The following is a 24873-nucleotide window of genomic DNA, read 5'->3' on the forward strand; positions in this document are numbered from 1 at the left end:
GTGCAGAAGGATTATCCGGCCCCGATGGTATGCTAGCCTGTATTAGGCTTAGCTCAACCATTTAAGGTTAATCTTTCCCCGGATTATCTTAATGCCCGCGTGACGATCGTCAGCCTTATGTTAACCACGCGTCTTGATCATATCCTTGTATGGCACTTTACCCGGCAGACACATCTAGTTTATGAATGTCTATGGCGTCTATTTTCACAGGCGAATTTATACTCTATTGGGTATACACATAGAGATTTGAGCCAGGTAAACCAATTGATCTAACACCACTGATCCAATCAGTGCCTCCATCATTCAACCATCAGCTTGATGAGATTTCTTCACCCAGGCCAAACATCTTGATAGAATTGTTCCATGCGCTATTAATTAAGCTGTTAGCCAAGATCTTTCACAAGCACATCTGTTGTTGCTTACGCTTCACAAACTTCCTCGACTGTAATTCCCTTGACTCGAGCAATCACTTGCGCAACGCGGGATATCGTCACCGGTTCATTTCTGCCCTTGACCATACAACCCTTCTGCCACCTCTCCTTTTTAACGGCTTTTGGCAATGTGGGTGCATCTTCGACGTATTTGAACGATGCGTGGGAGGGTCGAATCTCGCACTGCTCTCCGGTGATTAGCCACCATCACCAAACTAAAAGAATCCAGGAATCATACCCAAGGGCCATCGGTTTCAATTTGGATTCGGTCGAGCGGCATAGCCTTGACGACCTCTAGGTTTTCTTCGGTTTTCAAGCTACATCCATTGACCCCAATATCTAGGCCCAATGCGACCAGTCGCTGCATCTCCTCCATCGTTCCTGTGAAGCTGTGTACCAGCCCGCCCTTCGGCAACTTAGGAAGTCTCGATGAAAGGATGCGTTCGAAGTCTTCGCTGGCGGCACGGGAGTGTAGAAATAAAGGCAGCTGGACCCCAACGGCTACGTCCAACTGCGCTTCGAAATATTTTAACTGCTGGTCCTTGGGAGACAAGAATAGACGATCGTAGTCCAGTCCAATTTCTCCGAAGGCAACAGCATGGCCGGACTCTTTGGCTTCGAGTGCCAGAGCTTTAATCTCCGCTAGATAAGCTGCAGGGCCTTGGGGATACGAGTCGAACAGTTTTGCTTGACAGGGATGTACACCCACGGTGGCGAAGCAGAGACCAGCTGAACACAGTGTTAGCTATTTACCTACTGAGGAGCAAGAAATCAAACCATGGATATTTTTTCATACCGTGGTCTCTTGCTACTTGAATGGCATGTTTGGACTCCTGTAAATCAGAGCCCGTCACCATAAATTTCTGGCAGCCGACATTGACAGCCCGTTCGATGACATCCCGGAGGTCATCATCGTGTACTTTTTTGCCGTGATAGTCACCCCTGAACACAGGGTCCCCGAGATTAACGCCGATCTGAAGGGAAAGGTCAGCACTGGTGCAAGAGGAAGGCGCAAAAAAAAAAAAAAAAAAAAAAAAAAAAAAAAAAAAAAAGAGAAAGAAAAAGGATATTGCAGTAATTTTGCGAACCTACATCGACATATCTCAATTGTTTCGCAGACTCCCCCATTTCGACACGCTTCGTGAAAGTGCTTGACCACTTTTGAGAACAAGGATACAGTTTATTTACACACGCTTTATGTCTATCATGCTGATAGTCAAAATTTCTATGGGCTTCTTTATTTTTTTCCCTCCCCTCTCGCGATTCACGATCAGTCAAAACTACACTAAAAGGGTAAGAGGACTGCCCATACCTCCAAGAGCTCCACGGGAAATGCTATTTTGCACGGACGACAAGTTGCGCCAGATGCTTTTTGGGATGGAAGGCCGTATCATCAGCTCCTCTCCTCTTCAACTAACCAGCCGATTGTGCTTGATGGAGGCAAGTTTTGGGCTGTTGCTGGCCAATTGGGTTAAATGGCTTAGTCATGGTTAACTACGAACTCAACAAGAAGTTGACCAACCACAGCCAGAAGCCCATTTTACAGCTACCTTTCCACCAGAAGCCCACGCTGCCAACTCTCTGGTGTGAGTTGTGATGCTGTGCCACAGTGACAGGCGTGACAGTTCGTCAATTGGAACACGCTGACGACCTCATGCACCCGGACTCACATGTATTAGTAGTTAGCTGAAACAAACCCACACCAGCCAAGCATCAGGGCATGGCAATCAAGGTGCTCCCTTTCTTTTATCCACACATATACTGTATCCTTGCATTCTCAGATTTCTAGTTGTTTAGTAAATCCAAACTTTGTAGTTTAATGAAGAAGTGAAACATCCAAGAAGCTCATGAAAGAGGTATCTATTGATGGGCTGGATGTGTGAACAAAGATACGAGAAAGGCCATTGGGGAAAAAGAGACGAAAATAATTGACCGAAGCCCAATGCCGCAGACGGGCAGTCTACTGCACGTCCCTTAACTTATACAGGCTCAGATTTTCCTCTTGCAACATTCTTGCTGAAATCTGAGCCAAATGGTGTTTTGCTGTAGCCACTTACACTGGTTGGTCCAGTGTATCCATAGTTGCTGTGCTATCAGTAAAACCGCAGGTTCGCACCAATATTACATGTATTTAGGCACGTCGCAGCATGCGATGTTTCCGCTGGCGTGGACTGAAAATTTGCTTGGGAGCGCAGCGGCAGAACACTATCCTGCGATAGTTACCTGTTGCACCACTTATTTATTGCAATGTCTTCCTCTTCTCTTTTCCCAAAATGCCCAGCCTCGGATAGCTGCCCGGCCCTTTTCTTAGCGGGTCCGTTCGGCTTTGTTTCCGCCACCGTTAGCCCCTGGATGAGTGCTGGGGGCTAAAGGAGCATGCATGGGTGGGAACTTAAGCATTCCGCGCTTCGCTTTCCATCCACCGTGGTTGTTTTCTGGGATAATAAACTAAACATTAATCTGTCAAATTCCCCACTGGCAGTGCTAGTCCTCACCGAATCCATCGTTCGTCCCTGTCCACATCTCTGGGAGAAATCGAATTTTAAACTTTTTTCTTTTCCTCTACCTCTCTCTTCCCCCCATTCATATTAACGCGCCGAGATATCCTACCCCTGGCCTTCACAATATTCAAAGAAATACGCCTTCTTTTCAGCCATGTCGGTGGCAAAAGTCCAATTAGTCTCTTCTCAAGAGATTGCTGCTCATAGCTCGTTCTCCGATTGTTGGATCGTGGTAGACAACGAGGTGTGGGATGTTACCTCGTTTGTTTCAAAGCACCCTGGGGGTTCCGCAAGTTCGTGGGCCGGTTCTTCCTTTGATCACTTTCTCTACAGTAAATTACCTATGGCCATAGACTAGCTGTGGCTAACCGCGTGTCTACCTCTGATAACAGTAATCTTGAAATATGCTGGGCGAGATGCGACAAAGGCGTATTCAGAGGTCCATGCACCCAATATCCTTCGAGACAATCTCACTCCTGACAAGTTTAAAGGAGTCCTCGACCAGAGCACGGTCGATAGCGCATGGCTGAAGGTCCCCCCAGAGGCGGAGCCGAAGGTGGTACTGGATCATGAGAAACCTCCACTTACCACCCTGATTAGTGCCCATGACTTTGAGATGGTAGCATCGAAAACTGCTTCTCGCAAGACCTGGGCTTTCTACTCTAGTGCCTCGAACGATTTAATCACGCGTGATGCCAACAAATCATTCCTAGACCGGATTTTCATGCGACCACGCGTCCTTCGGAATGTGCGCGAAGTTGATACCCGCACCAGGATCCTTGGTTGCAATGTGGACATGCCTCTTTTTGTCAGCCCCGCTGCTATGGTGAAGCTCATGCATCCCGACGGTGAACTTGCAATTGCCAGAGCGTGTGAGAACAAGAGGCTGGTACAGGGGATCTCGAACAATGCATCTTACTCGATGAAGGATATCACAGCCGCCGGTCCGGGGGTAGATTACTTCTTCCAGCTATATGTCAACAGAGACCGTACCAAGTCTGAAGAGCTCCTTCGAGAATGCTCGGCCAACCCACGCATCAAGGCCATATTCATCACCGTCGATGCAGCTTGGCCGGGGAAGCGTGAGGCTGATGAAAGGGTCAAGGCGGATGAAAGCCTGACCGTCCCGATGGTCGACGCTAAAACAAGGAACGACAAGAAGGGAGGCGGCCTCGGCCGTGTTATGGCAGACAGCATCGATCCGGGTCTTACCTGGGCGGATCTTGTCTGGGCGCGGAAGCATACTCACCTTCCATTGATCCTGAAAGGGGTTATGAGCGCAGACGATGCAATCCTAGCGATGGACGCTGGCATGGATGGAATTTTATTGAGTAATCATGGAGGCCGCAACCTCGATACCAGCCCTCCACCCATCATTACTCTCCTTGAGCTGCATAAGCGCTGCCCGGAGATCTTCGATAAGATGGAAATCTACGTGGACAGTGGCATTCGACGTGGCACGGACATTCTAAAATGCCTTTGCCTGGGAGCGACGGCCGTGGGCATGGGGAGAAGTGTGCTCTTTGCAGCGAACTATGGACAAGAGGGGGTGGAACATTTATTTGACAGTCAGTCATTCCCCGTTCGTCCTACGGAAGCATCGCTAACGTGTTTATTACCTATTTAGTCATGAAAGATGAGCTTGAGGGAGCCATGAGGCTTGTCGGCATCACGTCCCTCGACCAACTTGGTCCAGAGTTGGTTCATACGGGTGATATTGACCACTTAGTTCCCGATGCTGCAAGTCATCCGTACGCAAGGACCCCGCCCCGCCGTCTTGCTACGTCGAAATTATGGAATGGAGGAGCACCAAAAGCTAGGCTATGAGCTATTTTGTCGTCTTTAGGACCCGTCCGGCCTACCTCTTTCCAAGCTGTTATCCGCGGGAATAGTTGATTTCTTTTCAGCCTGGGATTACTGTACTCGCAAAACGTATATACATCATATATATGTAGATACCATTTACGAAGCCAATGCATGAAAGGAGCGAGAGAGAGAGAGAGAGAGACCCCGTAAAGCCAATGCAATCCACGTACATAATTCAAATTATGTGTCATGCATTCCCATGGAGAGTTTCCCCACGCTTCTTCGGCTTTGTTCCCGGTGACTACCACGGTATACCGTGTCTTCGGGGGTTACCCCACAGGGTTTAGCGCCACCCAAATCGGGTACTTAAAGCGCCATATCGCCACTTCAACAACTATATAAACCACCTTCTTCCCGCCGCTTGACCATCCTCCTCCTTCATCCTTATTTGACTCTCTTTTCTCGCAGCTTTCCCTGCATCACTATTCTTGGCCCCCACCTTTGGTTTCACATGGAACGGCTGCACTGCAGCCAGCCCTGGCCATTGCTTCCACATCCCACTTTCCACCATCTGCCACCCTGCTGCTTTCTGAATTACAAGTTTTGCCTGCCATGGCTGGCTGATTTCTCCTTCTTCCGTCAATCTTCTTTTCCCATAACTTTTATTTATCGACTTTTATCCAGCATCAGCAAGCTCCAAAGGTGAATTTGTTGCTGAAATTTCTGATTGTTTTCTCTCTCATCAGGACCTGTCATCCTTGATTCTATGTGCAACTGCGGATCTGCAGCAACTGATGAGGCCCCTGCTTACTCACGGCACACACTGGCAATTGTGACAGCCAATGATGAAAATGCCTCATTGCAGCCCAGTTGCACCTGAGACACCAGTATGCATTGTGTCCTGATCATGATGAGAACTACTAAGGGCAGTATGTTCCATCCTTGGCTGGCTAAGGGGAAGCATGGTTTTGGACAGCACAATCTCGGCAGCTGGTGAGAATGCACAGCCTCAGTGCTGCTGTATTGTGATTCATGACATGTTATCTGGGAGAAATCAATACACAGCCGCCTGGAGCATGTGGACACTGGTGGCTGTGTGAATTCTCTGCGTTTGGTGATACTTCCCCTGGAGAGTGGGCATGACTCACTGTGGAGGGCTTCCAACAAGTCTCCCACTATCACCACACTTGGAGGGGGCACCAACTCAATCCCCAATTGTCCAATACAACCAGGAGAGTCCCACTCAAACCACAACACCCCAGCACCTCCTGGAACTATCAGCCCCCCTAGCCTGCTGTTGAGCACCAATCCTGCAGTGGGGTCTACACACATCTCAGTTGGGCGGGTAGTGCTGCCACAAGGTGATTACAGCAGCCCAAGTGGGTGCCATGCCACACAGCTGTCCCTGAGGGTGGCAAGGCAGGCTCTGGAAGTCCGTGCTTCAGAGGTCAACAGATTCAGGGGATGCAAGTTCCCACTGCAACAGAACCAGGATGGCTCACAATTTGTTGGGGATATCAATGTGCCAGAAGACTGCAACTATGACAGTGCGGAAGACTGTTGGCTGGTGGCATGCTGGCTTGGGCTGGCCGAGTCTATAATGAAACAGCGAGAAGATACCCTTTGCTGTGGGGATTCCGTGCCCCCTGTTGGCAACACGGACGGTATCAATCTAGGTGTGGAGGAGCAGGTCTTCGGGGAGCCAAAGCCACAGAACACTGCTCGAATCGGTGCTAGCTATCTCTTCAATTTACTTGGTGCCAGTGGAGACGGAGTTATCGTTTGTGGCAGATGGGGAATCAGCACACTTTAACGAGTGCAGGGAACTACGACTTCTTCTGTAACGGAGAAATTCTTCTTTTATGCAAAAGCAGTTTTTAGGCAGCGCCATTTTTTAGATCAAACGCTTGACAAACTGCGAAGCTGGTCGATTGGTATGCCGGCTCCCCGGGTTAACGCCAATGCAAGCCAGAATCATATCCCTTGCAATTTTATCCAATCAGAGGCCTTCTCAACATCTAAGCGCCCGAGGCTGTCTGACGGACTGAGAGCGAAATCTGGTTGTCTCGATAGCGCATCAGTGGGGTTAATGCTTCCAGGCTTGTATTCAAACCGCCCATCATGCTTGACAAGAGTTTAAACGCTTTGTCATATAGAAGTATTGGAGGTTGTTGTCAATTGCATATACAGCTAGATGAAGCTTGGTTGTTTTCAGATGGATTCGGTTGATTCTTGCATCGGCAAGATCTATCTCCCGTTGCATTGCACGCATTTTAGGACGGCAAGAAAAAGCGAGCCTCAACAGACATGTTATTAAAATGCGATGACGAAGACAATTCAAAGACAGTGCAGCCTTTGCTGGAAAGTTTGGGCCTTTTCAAAGATGTATTGAATTCGCCTATAAGATATTAAGGACTTGTCTGACAGGCATCTCTAGGACTACGGACATATGTTATGCAGGCTCTCTGGACAAGAAACAATCGCGAAAGATCCTGGTTTCGATATTCTTTCCCTTATCAACCGAGTTGAGCACTGATCTATTGACTAAAACAAATCTAGCATTTAAAAATTAGAGGCAATACGGAGTAGAAAGAATTGAAAAAGGAGATCCAGCCGTTCAGGGGGAATGGGACCTGAGAGATCGGCAGCACTACATGCTGCTATCCCCACTGAGTTAGTATTTCATCACATATATCCCTGAATACACCTGCCCTTCCCCACGCATTGTTGCAGCACCATTTCAATTCTCCGCCATATTCATCATATTGCGTCAGCTTTATTACATTGAAAGAACACTCTTCCCTCCATCCAAAGTCAATCTGGCTCGGATTTTAACAGATAGATGTCCAACTCCGAGGCGGTGGAATTCGAGGTCACCATTCTCTTGAACAGTGGTATCAACGATAGCACTTGGAGAAAATAAGAGTGCTTCTCCAACAGGTGAGACTGGAGACAAGACATTGTTACCTGATCCGTTTCTTCGTCCGAATTTTTTTTTTTTTTTAAGGTCAGCCCTGGAGCAATCTCCGTCAGCGAGGCAAGTCGAAGCTCTGGAGACTCAAACCTTTGGACTTCATCACCATCACCATCTCCATCGCCATCGCCATTGCCGTCTCCATCGCGGACTCTTCGCAATCTCGCCATCATCCATGGATCCACAAATGAAACAGTGTATTGCAAGGACATGGTCAACACGAAACGCTATTCTGAGCACTTGAAAAGTCGGTGTCCGAAAAGATCTGAGGCCATTACTTGCGAGAATTGCAACCGAACGGTTCCTTTGTTATCACTGCCGCGGTGAATTTCCAAGGACCTCTGCTCGCCCTTCCATAACTGACTTAGCCAGCTTGGACCAATGCACGCAAACGAATCATCCCGACAAAGGCGTTCCCTCCTCGTCTCGGCAGCGTGGACTTACAGAGCCATTCACAGTCGGTGATCATAAGTCTTTTCTGCATCTTGGGTCAAAGACCCGCCCGTGGATCGGTCCATTGGACTTGTAGTCTGCGGACATGGCGGATTTACGAAGACCTTCAAATCGAAAAGTCGACGGGAAAGATGTTTAGGATCTGGTAATGATGGATTTTCAGGGCAACTCATGCAGGAAGAATATCAGGGATAGGGATAAGCTTACTACATATATCGTGGGAACTCTTCTAGATCTCGAAATTAGCTAACTAATAAGGAGGAACTCGGAGTTCAATTGATACAAGCAAGGACGAGGAATCAAAGGCACGGAAGGCAAGGAAAGAAGTGACATGGATTGAGGGAGTTTATAACTGACGCAGGTCTTCATTTGTCCCAATTTGCCGAAATCAAGAGACGTCAGAAAGCAACAGAGGTCTTCAACACTTGTACTGGTCCCAGTTATAATTGTTGGCGCAGTATGGGCAATATTCCAGTGAACGAGAGCCTGTGCAACGCTGCACCCTCCACTGGGTGCAACAGACCGGGCATCGGTACTTCGTCGACGTTACCCCCGAAGCCAGCACTTTAGACAGATCAGCCGCAAAGCCCTTCGTCTCTTGAAGGACTTCCAGGAAGCCAGGGTCCCCAAGCAGCTCCTTGATATGCTCCCGAGATACCTCAACAAGCAAGTCCCGAAGCTCCCTACCATCCCCAGCAATAGTCCTATAAGCTTCTGAAATAGCGGTAAGAAAATCGTTCATCGCCCAGCAGGTTCTGGCAGCCTTCTCGGCTTTTTCCTTGGCACGCTGCTTCAATTGTGGGACACGGTAGAAATCTGCGATTGGGTAGACCTTGACGGAGAATAATAGAGGAGAAGTGTGATCACGATTGATGCCGCAGGTTTCGAAGTCGAGGCCGTACATGTGGCGGACCATTGCTTTGATGGCGCCGGGATCGTCTTTGAGAAAGTCGATGGTAGTCTCGTTTTTCTCCCTGGATTTCAAGGCTGAGGTCAGATAGTATGTTTTAAAGAAAGCGGTCAGATTTTTGTTTACCTTCCAGTCGCCGTTGAAGAGTTCATCGAAATACTCGGACTGTCCGCCAAGAATAGCCTTATGCACCTTGAACTCTTGATCCTGCGATCTAATGACTAGGTCTGAGTACTTCGAGGTAAAAAAGAGTCTGTCCTGTTAGCAATGTACTCCCCGTTAGATCCTGGACTCAAATTATGGACGAACCCTTTCACACTCGCTGTCAAATCACCAATCCCTTCGTCCACATCGGCTTCATGTCCATGGGGAACTGGGGGCTTATTTTTATCGTCCAACATCTTCGCGTCCTGGTCGATTTCCGTGGTTTTCTGGTATTGTTTTTCTTCAGATTATTGTTTTTCTTCTTCGCCATACGAGCAGCAGCAAAGACTCAGCTGACTAAACGAGACCAGTTAAGCAACAGGGTATGCGGATAGTCCAAATCCCAGCACGAGAAAAGGGAGAAACTAAATAGGAAATGTGAAGATGTTGGGGTGGAAGGGTAGCGCGTAACTAGGGGCAACCCGCAGGTGGGATACCGGAATTCTGCATCGGAACAACGAACACACACAAAGAAACCGGCTTATCGGTAGAAACTGAAACTGATTGAGAGACGTAGGGGGGAAAAATAAAGAAATTTCAATACAAGCGTCATATATTTCCCTTTGTCCCACCCGCGAACGCGGGAGGAATGGCAGATGGCATAATCCAGAGCCGTGGCATAAGCTAGGACAGTTGCATCTGCCACGGTGTAAGCTTGAGAAACTGCGGTGGTATAAGCCAGAGCAGTGGTTGAATTGGGAAGAAGTTGTTTGGGTGTCCTTAGCGTGCCTGGATGGGTATATCTATATTTGTTATCACCTTCTATTTCCTTCCATACTGCCAGGCCAGGTCAAAATCAACAGCAGATATACATGAGAAAATAGCACCATTATAGCCGCTTGCTGCCAACACTGTTAGCGAGTGAAAATGTCAAGAAATCCAGCTTTGTTGAGACAGAAAGTAAAATCACGTACGCCGCGAGCCAAACACATTCATGCAGCTGCATGGTGATCACGTAGAGGCCCCGCTTGCATTTCAAGGTTTGACCCAGCATAGGGACAGTGGCCGTATCAGGAAGCAAGAAGTTTCAGATGGATTCCCTTGTCTCGATGTGATTGAGATGGCTGTGGTGATGCGATGATTAAGTATGTTTGACACCCAGCGCGTAGACTGCCGTTGGCTGGCTGCCTGAGGTCACAGACCAGACCGGAAGGATCCACACTCCGATGTCCTCCAAGCGGATGTTTTGATTGTACGGTAGTACACTCTCTCCGTTCTACATTAGGTATAGCGCCTTATAGAGATTTCATCTCTTCGTCGTGTTCCTATATGCGGGTGGCAGGATGCAGCGGGTTACCATCGAAGCTTACGCTGTGGCATGTGCCACTGTCGTTTATGCCACTGCTCTGGCTTGCACCGCTGAGCTGCGGGTGTCCTAGATGTGTACAAAATGTAATCTTGCACAACGAAACCCCATTTTTTGACTATTCTACTCCGTAAAACATTATTTCTATAGACTAACTAATTACAAAAATTTCCACCGAAGGAAATTGACGATAATATCAACACCCGATGTATGCATCAGATGGATGGCGGAACGTAACTGGCTGACTAAGCCCGAACACTGGGCAATGCGAACCAGATCTGTTACAGACGTTGATGGCGACGACAAATCTGTCATCCGTGAGGCGATGAAACACGAATGGGAAACATCCAAGGAAAGCGCGAAATACGGCAGAGACCTCTTGACTTGGCAATGTCTTGGTTAAACTATCTTCAAACTTTGATCAGCTTCGCATCGAGCAGCTATATGAAACATATGACAAACCACAGGCAGTCCCCATTACACAGTGTGATAGGAAACCGCTTCCGCCCAATGTCCCAGCAAGCGCCGTTATACCGCAAAAAACGTGGCTTTATGCCTTGCGGATTTTCGGGACATGGTGATTTCGGCTGGGATATGTTTTTCCGAACCTTTGCCCTGGGGGGCCGGGAAAGTCGTGACTCTTGTGTGAAATGTGTCCCCGGGGAGCCTGCGGGCACTCAATGAGATAGCGCAATAGTCTCATATCAGTATTTGAGATGGGAAGAAATTGCCAGGACTGATATAGTCTTGTTTCTTGCCAAGAGTTGTGACGGCTGACTCATGACAATAATTATCACAAGACAGTAAACCCCCAGCGTGGGCAGGCACCTCTACGCGGTGCTGGGGACTAGTAATCATACAGTGGTTATTGCCCAGCTACTGTGTGGTGAAGCTAAATTCTGCCCAAAAAGAGCGGATGAAAAATGGTGGCATGGTTGTTGAGATCTCTGGCATGCAGTTTGGCTGCAGAGATTTCACTGCCAGCCCAACATGGAGATGAAGAACAGCTAAGAGAATCTGAGTCCCTCTTACCTTGCTGAGATCATCAATATGAAAGGGTGCCTCACCCTCTTTTCTCCTGCTTGCCTCCCCTCTCACCTGCGGCTCCGAACAGAAGGATAGCTAGATCTCTTGCCTCCTGGATCTCCTCAGTTATCAACGTACGACCGCAAAAAACACTACGGACCCGATTACCCTGTCTTCCTCCCTTTTCCACGCGGCTCTGAACAGAAGGATAGCTAGGTCTCTTGCCTCCAGATCTCCTCAGCTATCAACGTACGACCGCCAATAATACAGACCCAATTGTCCTGCCTCCTGCCAATGAAAAGAGTTGTCCATCACTCCATGGCCAAAGCAACCACACACTGTCTGAACCAAACATATATCCACACCAGATGTGCTTACAATTGATATGGAAGACTCTTTATCTTACAAAGAGCCTACATATTCAAGAGACAGAAAACACAAGACAAGGTTATTTATGGGACAACAAGATGAACACAGCACAGTCACATTGGGGGTTCTGGCGGAGATTCTCTTCCCAGTTCCTCAATTGTTTATGGCACAAGAAGGTGTCTGCAGCAGCAATGAGCAGTACCAGGATGAAACCAGCTGAAAGGTGTTTGTTTGTGGGGTGATTTATGATTCTCTGTCTCTCCTTTACTTCATTCATCTCTACCCAGTTTGTAATGACCCCATGTATTTAGAGCCGTAGCTGGCGGCTGATTTGTTTTGCTTTCCCGCATAGCGGCCTTCGGGGCGGCTGGGTCGGTGTATGACATAATCAATCAATCAATCAAACAAGACAGTAAACACAAGACAGAGCAATACCTGTGGCAAGCAGCATAAGAGAATAGACATGCATGTGAAATACTTGAGAGGAATGAGCTGGAACAGTCCTCTCAGGTTCTCTGTCTTGTGCCTGGTGTTTCAAGACAGAATTCACGTGCTTCCCCCTTGGATATCCTGACGATCTAGTCTCTTTAGGATTAGCGCCCATCATGGTGAGAGCTTCCGAAACTGCTGGCATAAGCCAGGGCACAGTGGCGAGCCTGGGTACTCAGAGTGGGAGCCAGATTTAGATCTGGTCATACCGGTATGATCTATTAAAATCGCGGATGGAACGATTGAGATCCAGAATCTGGGTTTTTCACCTATTTCATTGCCCTGTAACTGAATATTGCCTGTCGAGCCTCACTCTCAATCAGAAATGCATGCATCAAATGGCCACATCCCCCTTAAATCCTCACGGTCCTTGTCATCCTCCATATTGGCCATAAGTGTATCAAAGAAATAAGCATGAGCCCGCTTGACGTCTTCCCAGCGATCCACACAAACCCAGCCGTCACTCTCCACCCCCAGTGTCTCGATCATATCTTGCCGGAATTCCAGCATCTTCTCGTAAATTTCCAGCTGTTCTTTGTAAAATACGTGTTCCTCAGCAGTTAGGGCGGGGATTGGGCAGGGCGTTTTGAACCCAAGCTCCCCCCACCCCTCCCTTAACCGCATTAACTCGGTTGTAAATGGCACAAAGCCATCCCTCCACGTCCGGTGGCAATAGATCAACGGCCGGAGAAGTCTTTGGTCAATCTTCCTGGTTGCACCTAGTCGCGGAGTTAACATAGCCCACCCTAGCTCATATGCTTGGTAGCAGAGACTTGTTTCGGCGTTTTCTGATGTTCCCCCTGGGGGGATGCTTGCGAAGTCGGGGACGTCCTGAGCGTACTCGAATACCGGTTCGACACTGGTGGACTGCCAGTCTATGAAGCCAGTGATGGTTGTGGGGTCGTCCTTGGAGACAAAAATGTTCCTCTTGTGTAGGTCTGGGTGGAAGAGAGTGGGTGTGGAGTTGGACTGAATCGCTGGGTGTTTTATAAGATTGGGGAAAACAGCTTGCCCAATTTTCAGCAGATCCAAGTGTTTGTCCACAGAACCTTGGTATGATGCGCGCTGCTGAAGAAGAAGGGGACGGTCTGGTGGAGGCAGTCTTGCAAAGCCAACATCGATCAGAGCAGAAGTGTATGAGGAAAAATCACGCCCTAGGAAGTCAGTTAAATAAGAATGATACTGGTAAGAGGATTAAAGGTCATCTCACATGGCCCTCTGTTTGGTTCTTTGTATGTATAATATCTTGGTTCCCCAACATTGCAATCCCAAAATGTACTTCTGCAGTGTGGGCCAACACAAAATGTAGAATCATTCTCAAGCTTCTGCTTCGAATCAACGTCGAGAAATGCCGCGTCCGCGAAATAAAGGCTGCCATAGGCAGGAAAATCAAGTTTGGATATCGGTGCAATTCTTGTACAGATTGCACCGATCGTCTTTACTTTCTTGTCCAACGGCAGCCCATCCCATACTTCCTGCAATGCAACGCCGCCCGCATGTTCCATAATAATGTATGCGGAGCCAATTGGGTTAGTCGGGTCATCGCTCCAGTCCAGAAGAGCTGGAATTGGTATTTTGGTGTGGCGCTGCACTGTAAGCACAAGTTAACGCTCAGACATCAACACCTTACATCCCTTATTCTTACAGTAAGTAATCGTTGCAACTTCCGAGTTAGTCACATATGTCGCTGGCCCAGCAACGGACATGGGAAACTTCGCAACGACACGTCTCCCGTTGTTGGTTTTCATAACGAATGCTTTACTAAACCCTCCCTCTAGCTTCTCACAGCTTTCAATGAAAGTGGCGGAAGGGCATAGGGAAAGTACTTTCTCACACAGGCGATCGAAATTAAAATGGATGTACCGCGCATCACGCTGCGGCTTGTCAAGGTGTAGCCATCGACCGGAAGTGTAGGCAAACAATGCTATTATGGTTATTAGAAGATCCCATGGACATATTATGGTAAGAAAAACTCGCAGTCGAGTCCCGACATAGGTTCAAGTTCTTTTGAGAGAGGAGCCAGCCTCTGATGAAGTCCGCGTGTTGGGATAAGCGTTGAGCAGAACAGTGCTAAAGGGCGTGAAGTTTGGCCAGGCAGTATCCGACCAGAACTTGCAAACGAGCAGACAAAAAAAGAGCGATAGTTCAAAACCATAATGGCCACAATTGCAATCCCACGACTCTCGCCATCACCATGCCGAATTTTCCTTGTCGTCGAAGCGCCGGCCGACGCTGAGGCGCTAGGGTGCTTAGCGATGGTTGGCTGAGGTTCGCGGGCGAGCTGAGCGCTGGTCGATCCTCCAAACAATCAGGTAGAAGAGGAAATTAGCAATTGATTAACAGCTAGTTCAACAAAAGAGGTGAAAGCTCCCAGAGGCCAAGATCAAAGAGGAAACTGACCGACGAGATCGGAGCTGATTAAGAGCCTAAGTAAGCTAAACTAGAAAAGACTAGTGCAGATAGGTGGTGGTCAGCCTTGGCATATGCCAAGGTTCCTGCCCTAATCACGCCTAGCTGAATCATGTGAAGCCGGGATCCCAAATATGAAATCTCAGTAATCTGACTTGAAACTTTCAAATCAGAGGCCACTGGGCAATCATATTGTCAGTATAAGTGAGACAGAAATTGTGGGGTGGCAGAAGAGCAAAGAGACAACTGTGCAGATTTGCAGAGATCAGGATACTGACTTGGAGGATTTGAAATTGCTTGAAACAAGGGGAAGTTGTTCAACTTATGCATTTGAGAATAGCAGACAGAAAGAGAGTTCCAAGATCATATCCAGAAAACAAGGATGAGTATTCGTACGTCGTGGACACACCATCATGGGGGTCATCGCCGGATGAAATTTGCGAGAGCATTGAAATTGATGGTGATGGACGCGATCTTGATGTAAAGCGGCGCGTGCCAAGCATCACGTGGACGACATACGGGCTTAAAACAGCGTTGAAAAAGGGCCGCTCTGAGTGGCCGCAAACCCCCAACATACAGACTAGAGAGGTACCTCAGACCGGGGTGGACGTGACAAGCACGTTTTTGACGCAGATCGGTGTACCTTGTATGTAGAGATACAAGTTTCACCGCCTTCGACCCCTTACCCCCCACAAACCGGCATGATCTGGACGGCAGTGGTTGCGGCACGGGACGCGTAGACCAAGTTCGAGAAGAACTCGTAACTAACCGAGAGTCAAATTAGGTAATAAATATCCCTGCGATGGTCTGTCGGTGAAAGTAGATGGGTTCGAAACCACAGAGAATCGGTTTATGGAATTCGTTTCTTTCGCACTCCATAGTGAAGATGGCCATTAATACATACGGAGTGCGTGCAAGAAAGGAAGATTCGGGGACCCCATCATGCCCACCCGGGCGAAGTGAGTCGGGATTCCCAGAGGATGACGACACCCGAACAGTCCCAGCCGTTCCGACAGGCCCATTCGCGAGGATTAATCGGAGGCGAAGGGGGGATGAGGGAATACCCAGGAAGAAGGTTGAGGATGGATCGCACACCACACCACCCTCCCATCGCATCGGACCAAACGGGTTAGCCCACATCAGACACGGCTTTTCCCCCTCATTTTCATCTCTCAGGCCCGGCCCCCTTTTTAATTGTCATTTCTCCGCCTTGTTCTTGTGCGTTCAGTCTCAGTCTCCTTTTTCCTTTTTTTTTTTTTTTTGTCTCCCTTTCCATATGTCTCCGGTCTTGTTGGCAAAACATCGTGCTCTCCCGACCTTTGAGAACCTTCTGGCTAAGCTCCGGGCTCGGAGACCAGGCGCTTGGCAGCTGCGGAGAAAGCTGTTTTAGCGGCGCATGAAGAGTGGGTAGCGCCCGTAGCTGACACGCCTGGATCAGCCTGCAGCACCGGCCGTCACCAGCTCCAGCTTCCCCAACCAACGCCTCAACCATCCAACCCAAATCGGCTCAATTCGGGTCAGCTGATTCCTGGCATAAATAGCAGCCCTCCAGAGCTCTGATCCTCTCTCTGTGCTCTCAACACAGGAAATTTGCCGTTAGCTTCAGTTTGGGATCATATGTAGAAAAGGAAAAAAAAAAAAAAAAATCATAATTGTCTGCGTGGGAATTCATTTGACTAAATCTTCGTCGATCGTCCGATCACATTATTCCTTTTTTTTTTTTTTTTTGTTGACAGCTTTACCACGTCCTGTTCCCCTTGAGAAATCCGTCTTTGCTCCTGTTTCTTTTCAATTCTCGACCTCTCCTTTCATAATTGCTGTTGAACTAGTTTCGTTCGGTCTGTCGAGTACACTCAGTCCAATTCGTCATGGCAGCTCCCCGTTCTACATCGCTGCGTGCTCTGCGCCTCCTTTCCCAACAAAATTCCTCAGCTCCAGCTTCTACTCTGGCCTCAATGGCCCCGTTCCGCCGCTTTCTGCACATTACCGGAGCCTATTCCGCTCAACCAGCCTCTGGACCTGATGTCACGTCAATCTACCGTGCAAGAAGCGTTGCAGACCTGAGAGCTGAGTGCGAGAGGAGGAATCTCCGGGCCGGGGGGAGTAAGGCTGAGGTATGTGCCACCGGCTACTTGGCTCCCTTGGGCCCCCATCTGATCTAGGCATTGCGATTTATGTGTAGCTTGTGGATCGCCTTGCAAATCATGATTTCCTCCAAACAAGGGCATTCAGCATCGCGATGAAGCGGATCGATGGCCCTGCGTTTGGACGAAGGTAAGCTACGCGCTTCTTAGCCAAGGAGATTTCGAGAGTTCTTGGCTAACATTTATTGGAAACACTAGCTCTGAACGACAATTCAACACATCCCGTGGCAGCAAGGCTGTCAACGATTCATCTCCTGTTGACTTTGTCTTCATGCCCAGAAACCTCGAAGCCGAAACGGCCGCCACCTCTGGTTTTCCTCGTATGCCGGTTCCTCCAGATGCGTATGCCCACTTCGAAGCAGCGGGCGCCAGCGGCACCTTGCCCATGAAGCCTCAGATCTATAGCATTGGTGGCGCTTCATCAGACGGCAGTGAACCAAGCCCAATGGCTGAGGTGGTGGACAACTATGCACTCGAGATCAACCCGTACAATCTCACAGAGACCGTTAATAGGTCAAGGCTAGCCGCATCCTCACTGGATGCGGCTAAGAGTCAAGAAAGCGCAATAGGAGTAAAGGGGATGATAAAAGGGTTATGGAATGCGATGTTGGACGATGCCCTTGGCCCCAAACAAAATTCGAATATCCAGTCAAGATGATTCTCCTTTTATTTCTCCCCTTTCTCCCTCCATGACTCCACCGGATGGTCCGAGTGTTTGATGGACATGGATGTCTTTTACATATTAAAAAACGCTGCTTTGGAGTGGTCGCATCGTCCATTGACGGTGCTGTATACCTCCTTGCCCCCCCAGCTCTTTACTTGAATTGTCAAGTTTTTGGTATAGTTGACGCTATATTCAGTTCGTTTCCATTTCTGCATAAGTACTATCAATACTGCTTGTTTAATGTTATCTGATCCCGAGCCGGGGAACATTTTGAACATGAAGCGAGACCGGGCAGGTCTTAAAGTTTGGTCCTTCAGACCCCACCCCGTGTCCTTTTTCTTTTTTTTTTTTTACTTGGAAGATAAATATTTTTTTGCCTCACGAAGATGTGTTTGGGCCCATTATCGAGTATAGGCTCCGCTTTGTTCACGCCAAAATCACTAATGATGCATTCTTTTGCGGAACACAGCAACAGATTACTGCTGTGACCACTTCTTGGATTAATCAAAGTTTAAACCCCATGTCTTCAAAAGGTTGCATATTCAATCTTGGTGCAGAAATCAGCTCTAAGCATAAAATCTTGTGATTTGATGTCATGGAGATATATGAATGCCTTTTGTATATTCCTGCTTTCATTCGACGAATTTGATGAGCTTGGATGAGAAGGTGATTCCTCCTCAGTTAATGACTTCCCCTCCACAGTATCAGGGATAGGAAATGGTTCACAGAAGATGGAGGTATAGCTGTAACCTTGAAATATCGTAGCCTAAGGCTGAGATTTCAATGTGATTTGCTTGACATGATGCTAAAAGCTTGACAACGTGGCCTATTCTGGCTATATAGAGGATATAGCTAAGTTTATCTCAGGACTAAATAAAGAGTACCATGTTCAGAGTCTCAGCTCAACTATCTCTCGGGCGATGATTATGTCCAATTTGATTCCTTAACTGCCCTGGAAACACTCCTGCCATTCCTGCAGACCTTCAGATAATTTGACAGAAAGGCGGTTGGAGTAGACGAGAAACCATTGCACTCCCTTTGATCGTGCGCATAGCCATGGAGCTATTTCACAAGAGGCAAACTCATGACTATGAATATTCTGGACTTGTTCAGAACTGCAGATTGTTACACGTAGCCCCCTTCGCAGCTGACAGTTAAACGCGTTTGATCTCCTCATGCCATTGCTAATAGTTCTCTGCTGCGGATGACAGGCACCGAAGATCCGGGAGGGTAATAGTCGTTACCAATAAACCAATGACATGCGCTGGTATCTAAACCAAGTGATTCGGATGATTCATGCGTGGTAACGGTGCAGAGAGTGCTGGACAGGGTACGCAGCACGATTGTACTACATATAACGTATTGCTGGGTGACCGTGGGAGGCCGGCCACTGGCTCGACGGGGAGATTGTGACGGTGGGCACTCACAATATAAAGCAGCCTCAGCTGGCAGTCCGAGGACACGTGTGAAAATGAAGCGTCTCGGTGACTTAATCGGCATGAAGATGCAGAGCCAGACTGGGATTCAATTTGAATAGTTGGCTAAGCGCCCTGGATTGTGCCATTGGGCGTCGAGGACGGAAGTGGATAATTTTCACTCTGTTGTCAAAGGCGCTTAGGACAGCAGCCGTGATATGTTGGGTCAAAAAAAGACTGCATCATTTCCGAAGTTCGAGGCCTTGGGGCACAGGCATACCCAAGGGAGGATTTGGAACCGCTCCACATATCATTTAGAGACGAGTAAAAATAGACTGGTCCTGGTTTCTCTCGCCCAGACTGTGTTTCGCTTCGCGCTGTTCCATCCCAAGAAAACAAACGAGTGGGAGGCCGACACGCCCCTGCACCACTCTTTCGACCCTAACAACCCCCTAGCCAACCCCCTAACGTGCAACGCCTGTAGGTGCCTGGCCGGCCACCCCTGCGGTCTCCGTGCGGGCGTTCGTCCCTGGCTACCCCAGCGGAGTCCCCCGGATCCCGCAAAGAGGCAAAGCGTGTGCGGGCTTAGCCGGACTTAAGAAGGTTGACACTAGGCCGAAATGCGGTTTAGGCTCATGTTCGGTGATCCACCCACTAGTCCAGGATAAAGTTAGAGCAGACCCCACTAGGCCCACCCACGAGTAATGCACGCGATGCCATTGGCCCAAGCTCCTTGCGCGGACGATCCCCGCAACCGACCAATCACATGCGCGGGCCCGCACGGTCGACGGTCCAGCTCAACCCCCTTTGCATCGCAGGCAAGGAGGCAGCACGACGTCCATCTCGAACGATTCGTGCCCCCCCTCTCTCTATCTCCTTCACATCATCCCTGGTTGAAACCTCTCCCTCTCTTCTCCTCAGCTCTCATCTGCTGTCTCCCTTCGTTCTTGCGCTCTCAATTGCTATCCGTCCTTCCCAGGTCTTTTCCAATGCCGTCTCGGCTTTGTTCCTTTCATGGCTTAACTTTTCCATGGTCCTAATCCTCGCCATCAGGATCTCATTTGCTGCTTGCCCGCTCCGCCCTGACAAATTTTCTAGAACAACTTATTAATATTGCACGTTCATTCGCAGCCAGTTTCAGACTTGCCACGACGCTCTCGGCATACCTGCTTTTTGCCCCTCTCTACATGTTTCGTTTCACGTTTGCTTGACTTGTGGCGTTTGATCATCGAATTCTCGAATTTCTCTGGCACAACGTTTTTCCTTAACCCAGCACTATATAAGTCAATTCCGCATGCGGCTTTGCCGTAAACCTCCCACTAGTTTCCCGTACGCTTTTCAATTGAGATCAAGATATGGGATGAAATTGCGAAACCCTTGCCAAAATTGAAAAAGATCCTCATACTCCCAGCCCCGGAATTATCTGAATGAAGACCCAGAAGGCCGACCTACAATACATCCTTTTCTAGGATCATGCATCTTTCCTCATGGCTCCTTTCTGCGGGGATACTCTCGACGGGTGTGTCCGCATTCTATCCTATCAAACTGCCAAAATGGGATGCCCCCGGCCTTCCGAATTCTGGTCGAAGACGGTTTTATCCAGTAGTACCCTTCACGAGGATGCCTCTTCAAGATGAGAAGAAGCCATTGACTCTAGATCTCGTGAAGGTGCCGCGGAAGGTTAGTGAGAAATGATATCCAAAGTCCTTACTACATATGCTCGAAGAGATTGGCTGACACTTTGAGCTTGTATGTAGGTCCGTCGTGAGAATAAATACAGTGCTATAATGGGATCAGATCCCAGAATGGAAAACAGTGTTGCCGTGAATCAGGATGGTCAAGACTACTCTTACTTCTCCGTTGCTAGATTTGGATCGGGGGGGCAGGAAATGTGGTTGCTGCTGGACTCGGGTGCTTCGGAGTCCTGGGTGATGGGCTCAAACTGCACGGCTGCAGCCTGCTTGCAACACAACAGGTTTGGAATCGAGCATTCGAAGACACTAAGTGTCACAGACGAAGAGTGGGAGGTTAGCTACGGCACTGGACATGTGGAGGGCGTCATAGTGAGGGACACGTTGTCGATGGCTGGTTTCCAACTCGAACTCGATTTCGGCTCCGCACTGAATGTCTCCCAGGACTTTGCCAACTACCCTATGGATGGGATTCTAGGACTCGGCCCATCCAAAATAACCAAGTTGAAGCCAATTTTGCAGGTCATTGCGGACCAGAAGCTCTTTAAAAGGAACATTTTTGGGATCAGTTTGCAGCGCGCCGCTGATGATACCAGGGACGGACAACTGACTTTTGGCGATATCGACAAAAGCAAATTCACCGGGGACATTACATATACGGATGTCATCAAGAGTACCAATCGATGGGAAATTCCAGTTAGTGATGCCATTGTTGGCGGTAAGCGCGTTAACTTCACCAAAAAGAGCGCCGTCATCGATACGGGAACTTCGTTCATCTTGGTGCCAATGAAGGATGCGGAGGCCATCCATGCCTTGATCCCAGGGTCGAGCAAAGGTGATCAGTATTTCACCATCCCCTGCGATACAAACCTCTCCCTAGAAATTGAAATTTCCGGCACGAGATGGACCGTGTCTCCCAAAGACTATGTCGGAAACCGTTATGGAGACAGTTGTAACTCGTACATTCTCCCTCGTCAAGCCCTCGGTCCAGATCAATGGCTATTGGGCGATACCTTTTTAAAAAACGTTTATTCCGTGTTCGACTATGACGAGAGTCGGATAGGTGAGCTTTTCCTTCGTTCCTTCTTTGCAGTTGTGACGTTAACTGTAAGCTTGTCTCCAGGATTTGCCGCTCGAGAATATCCAGGAACTCCTCCTTCCAACAAGTCCACACCCCCCAACGCTGGTAAGCTTTCCAACGGTCCCTTTTATCTTTGTTTCCCATTGCCAACACCCTGTAGTTTCAAGTGTCAAAATAGTTTCCGAACCAACAACCTCCCCCGTTCCTCCGCGGGATGCGAATGCTAATCCGATTGAAGGTTCGAGTCAACCGAGCGACAAAAACACACCGGATAAAGAGGGAGTTGCAGCTTTCCTTTCGACTCCCGGTTGGCTTTCGCTTGGTGTATTCTTCTCGACCGGATATTCTTGGTATCTGTCGAGCTCGGGAATGTTGTGATCGCATTCCACATTCATAGATTTTTTTGTGTAAGCATCTACACATCATATCTTAGAGCACGATACATCTTGTTGTAGATTCTTGTCTCCTTATTCCCTGCATCCAGCTTTTCTCCAATACCTTTGATTCCACATTTTTTTGGACTTTCTCCTGAACAACATTTCACACCAAACTCACAGCATTTCTTTCCTTGCTCCTTGTCTTTTTTGGTTTGTTTTCCATCATGTGCTCCATCTGCTGGTTCTCTTATGTTTGCATTGTTCATACAATTCATTATGTTCGTGAGGTTATTTATACATCATTGCATAGCGTTGGCTTTGGCTCTTCCCCGTGGTTAGTGGTTGATTTGATTTTTGATTTCACATCTCCTTCCAGAACAGTGTTGTTTTTAGATTTGCCTTTTATTGGTTCTTTTGGTCCATCAATATCTTGCTTTCGGCTTGTTATGAATCTACATGGCAGGCTCTGTCTTCTGTGACTATCTTCTCATGGTTTATTTTATTTTAAAGAGGCACTTTTGAGCAGCATTTTGATTGAATTTGGCGAGATCTTGTGATGGTATATCTTAGATATACAACTTTTTGTTTTAGATACAACAACATCAGCTAAGATATTGACATCTATTTGTGTGGGTATGGGATGTGTGATATGAAGGCCCGTGTCCAACTCTTTATCAAATTCCATGTGAATACAGAGTACCGAGTACAGAGTACGGAGGACATTCAAGATTTCACAACTAAAGGTACTGGACTGTTACAAGTCCAATCAGATTCCCTGTTCCTCGCAGAAATTACTTGACATCCTACTAAAGATCATAAGCAACAAAATTCCCCCCCTCAGCAGCGGGTGCACAACTAGTTAGTTACCTCGGCCGTTCCGATGTAACTAGTTTATTATGTATGGACTAGTCATCCTTTGAAGCATATCACCTAAATTGCGATATAGCATGGAGTGCAATACGGGAATGTTATTTCTCACATGTCGCTGCAAGTATAATAACTAGCAGGAATTACCTTCATCAGAATAGACTATTATGTGGTGAAATTTTCAACATCTCGAGCATAGACCTGCCTTGCTCTAGATATCAAGACAGAATGCCAACATGAATTCCATAGCATAGTGCACATCCGATATGCCTTGCATATACTCCGAAACAGCGTCCCACGTAAGGCACAGACCCTAATTTGACGATTAGCTGACTCGTGTGATTCAGGCTTCACCGTAACCCAAAATTGCCCCCAAACTGTTTGGGCCTTCGGCGATATCTCGGCGTATTGCGGCAAACCAGGGTGAATAGGAAACAAAATTCGGATTAAGAAGATATGAGAGCGATATACGGAGTATATATGTAGGGGAAACGCGAAGCAGATATAAATAAGCTCAGGGTCGAGGAGAGTTGCCAAATTTCCACGTTCACAAGTACATACATTTCCTTTCCTACGATATTCCGCTCTTTTTTCACGTCTGTGTCGCTCATTCGAAGCCTGCTCCTCCCGTATAGTGCATACGGAGCAGAATAAAACGATATACGGCCGAAGATCACATTAATCCTCCTAATTAATAATCCTTGCTCAAAATTCTCCGTTCGTTAACTGCTCGAGGATAATAAATAATATCATCGAAAGTCCTATCACTTTCCTAGTGAGTACTTAACCCCTTTTATTTTATTTTATTTTTTTATCATTTCTAGAGGACTAACCCGCTCAAAAGTACACACAATGCTATTTACGCGCTCCGTCTCATTAACAAACTTCATAGTCGCTTCTTCGGCACTGTGTTTCCAAGTATTTGTCCTATATCCTTGGCACAAGCAGCTAGACGACAGCTTCGAGGCCCTGAAGAAAGAGCATATGCAAGTCCTCCAGCGCGAAATGGTTCAGATCGAAGAGTTGAGAAGCGTACGAGAACAACTCAGGGAGGTGATGGCAAGGCAAAGGAAATGGTTTTGAATAATATATGACCCGGGCTAGACCTCCCTTTTTTTTTTTTTTTTCCAGTCAACTATAGAATTGTACGCACGTGCTCCCTACATGTGAGCAGACACGAATCATGATAATGCATGTCCTGATTTTATTCACTGGGAACTCTTACATTCATTATCAATGCACGTTTCCTTACCTTTCTTCCACACAATTCCAAATTCACGCCAGGGCTTCCTCAAAGGCGATATCAGAAATGCGTGTGACATGGCATTGGAAAAATGGACTCGATTTTAAATAGGTATATGAGGATCACCCTAATATTCTCTGTCAAACAACGGAGAGATTGGGCGTTTTCCCGCCCGTTTGTTGGTGATATCGGCAGCTAGGCCAAACATGTGAAGATAACAAGATCTGCTGAATGTGACTGGAGTTGAAATATTAAATCTATTTAGTTAAGTTTATAACTTTGTCCCAAAGATTCGTTGGCATTGTTCCAAGCGTTCAATTATCTATCTTGGCTATCCTCTTTCTCCAGATCCGGGCTATCCTTAGTAAATTGCCAATTTGCCAGTGGACCAGATTGCCGAGTCAGCTTATTATCCGTAACTTTCTTAAGAGAGTTTGGCATATGATGCTGTCTCATGCGAACACTGGCACTCGAAATTAACGAAATTGGTCCGTGTTATCGTCACTTTGGTCA

The 24873-nt window shown here is 47.8% G+C and overlaps 7 protein-coding genes across 9 annotated transcripts; 4 read left to right on the forward strand and 3 right to left on the reverse strand.

Annotated features, from left to right (window-relative positions):
• Positions 1-160: 160 nt before the first annotated feature.
• On the reverse strand, positions 161-1855 carry D8B26_003561 (uncharacterized protein). 2 transcript variants are annotated; one of them, XM_003068206.2, is made up of 6 exons: positions 1744-1855; positions 1524-1666; positions 1228-1405; positions 670-1160; positions 424-614; positions 161-368 (listed from the first exon to the last, which is right to left on the reverse strand). In XM_003068206.2, the coding sequence occupies exons 1-6, from the start codon at positions 1823-1825 to the stop codon at positions 311-313; spliced, it is 1143 nt and encodes a 380-aa protein (XP_003068252.2). In that variant the 5' UTR covers positions 1826-1855; the 3' UTR covers positions 161-310. The 2 variants fall into 2 exon arrangements, with proteins under 2 accessions (XP_003068252.2, XP_065980263.1); XM_066124184.1 differs by having other exon boundaries at positions 1524-1680.
• A 1138-nt stretch (positions 1856-2993) lies between these two features.
• D8B26_003562 (uncharacterized protein) lies at positions 2994-4759 on the forward strand (the record flags this gene model as incomplete). The annotated part of the gene is made up of 3 exons (XM_003068205.2): positions 2994-3225; positions 3325-4500; positions 4560-4759. Exons 1-3 carry the CDS (start codon positions 3087-3089, stop codon positions 4757-4759), a joined length of 1515 nt encoding a protein of 504 aa, XP_003068251.1. The 5' UTR covers positions 2994-3086.
• Positions 4760-5680: 921 nt separating this feature from the next.
• On the forward strand, positions 5681-6596 carry D8B26_003563 (uncharacterized protein). The gene has a single exon (XM_066124185.1). It carries the CDS (start codon positions 6339-6341, stop codon positions 6549-6551), a length of 213 nt encoding a protein of 70 aa, XP_065980264.1. The 5' UTR covers positions 5681-6338; the 3' UTR covers positions 6552-6596.
• A 1835-nt stretch (positions 6597-8431) lies between these two features.
• D8B26_003564 (uncharacterized protein) lies at positions 8432-9921 on the reverse strand. The gene is made up of 3 exons (XM_003068204.2): positions 9385-9921; positions 9202-9302; positions 8432-9139 (listed from the first exon to the last, which is right to left on the reverse strand). Exons 2-3 carry the CDS (start codon positions 9225-9227, stop codon positions 8584-8586), a joined length of 582 nt encoding a protein of 193 aa, XP_003068250.2. The 5' UTR covers positions 9228-9302; positions 9385-9921; the 3' UTR covers positions 8432-8583.
• Positions 9922-12700: 2779 nt separating this feature from the next.
• On the reverse strand, positions 12701-15039 carry D8B26_003565 (uncharacterized protein). 2 transcript variants are annotated; one of them, XM_066124186.1, is made up of 3 exons: positions 14115-15039; positions 13680-14060; positions 12701-13623 (listed from the first exon to the last, which is right to left on the reverse strand). In XM_066124186.1, the coding sequence occupies exons 1-3, from the start codon at positions 14215-14217 to the stop codon at positions 12785-12787; spliced, it is 1323 nt and encodes a 440-aa protein (XP_065980265.1). In that variant the 5' UTR covers positions 14218-15039; the 3' UTR covers positions 12701-12784. The 2 variants fall into 2 exon arrangements, with proteins under 2 accessions (XP_065980265.1, XP_065980266.1); XM_066124187.1 differs by having other exon boundaries at positions 13680-15039.
• Positions 15040-16746: 1707 nt separating this feature from the next.
• D8B26_003566 (uncharacterized protein) lies at positions 16747-17680 on the forward strand (the record flags this gene model as incomplete). The annotated part of the gene is made up of 3 exons (XM_003068202.2): positions 16747-16992; positions 17061-17152; positions 17221-17680. 3 exons carry the CDS (start codon positions 16747-16749, stop codon positions 17678-17680), a joined length of 798 nt encoding a protein of 265 aa, XP_003068248.2.
• A 2627-nt stretch (positions 17681-20307) lies between these two features.
• D8B26_003567 (uncharacterized protein) lies at positions 20308-22934 on the forward strand. Its single transcript, XM_003068201.2, has 4 exons — positions 20308-20781; positions 20859-21855; positions 21916-21978; positions 22034-22934. Exons 1-4 carry the CDS (start codon positions 20575-20577, stop codon positions 22249-22251), a joined length of 1485 nt encoding a protein of 494 aa, XP_003068247.2. The 5' UTR covers positions 20308-20574; the 3' UTR covers positions 22252-22934.
• Positions 22935-24873: the final 1939 nt, after the last annotated feature.

Source organism: Coccidioides posadasii, chromosome 2 (genome assembly GCF_018416015.2).
Source record: "Coccidioides posadasii str. Silveira chromosome 2, complete sequence".
Taxonomy (NCBI): Eukaryota; Fungi; Ascomycota; class Eurotiomycetes; order Onygenales; family Onygenaceae; genus Coccidioides; species Coccidioides posadasii.

Coding starts and splice junctions, on each gene's coding strand:
- D8B26_003567 (XM_003068201.2), top strand. CDS start 20,575: ATGCATCTTTCCTCATGGCTCCTTTCTGCGGGGATACTCTCGACGGGT. Junction 20,782..20,858: donor TCGTGAAGGTGCCGCGGAAG/GTTAGTGAGAAA, acceptor GCTTGTATGTAG/GTCCGTCGTGAGAATAAATA. Junction 21,856..21,915: donor CTATGACGAGAGTCGGATAG/GTGAGCTTTTCC, acceptor GCTTGTCTCCAG/GATTTGCCGCTCGAGAATAT.
- D8B26_003564 (XM_003068204.2), bottom strand. CDS start 9,227: ATGAACTCTTCAACGGCGACTGGAAG. Junction 9,140..9,201: donor TCTTCAACGGCGACTGGAAG/GTAAACAAAAAT, acceptor CTTGAAATCCAG/GGAGAAAAACGAGACTACCA.
- D8B26_003563 (XM_066124185.1), top strand. CDS start 6,339: ATGAAACAGCGAGAAGATACCCTTTGCTGTGGGGATTCCGTGCCCCCT.
- D8B26_003561 (XM_003068206.2), bottom strand. CDS start 1,825: ATGATACGGCCTTCCATCCCAAAAAGCATCTGGCGCAACTTGTCGTCC. Junction 1,161..1,227: donor TCAAGTAGCAAGAGACCACG/GTATGAAAAAAT, acceptor CACTGTGTTCAG/CTGGTCTCTGCTTCGCCACC. Junction 369..423: donor GTCGAGGAAGTTTGTGAAGC/GTAAGCAACAAC, acceptor CTTAATTAATAG/CGCATGGAACAATTCTATCA.
- D8B26_003565 (XM_066124186.1), bottom strand. CDS start 14,217: ATGAAAACCAACAACGGGAGACGTGTCGTTGCGAAGTTTCCCATGTCC. Junction 14,061..14,114: donor AGTTGCAACGATTACTTACT/GTAAGAATAAGG, acceptor TTGTGCTTACAG/TGCAGCGCCACACCAAAATA. Junction 13,624..13,679: donor AGAACCAAACAGAGGGCCAT/GTGAGATGACCT, acceptor CTGACTTCCTAG/GGCGTGATTTTTCCTCATAC.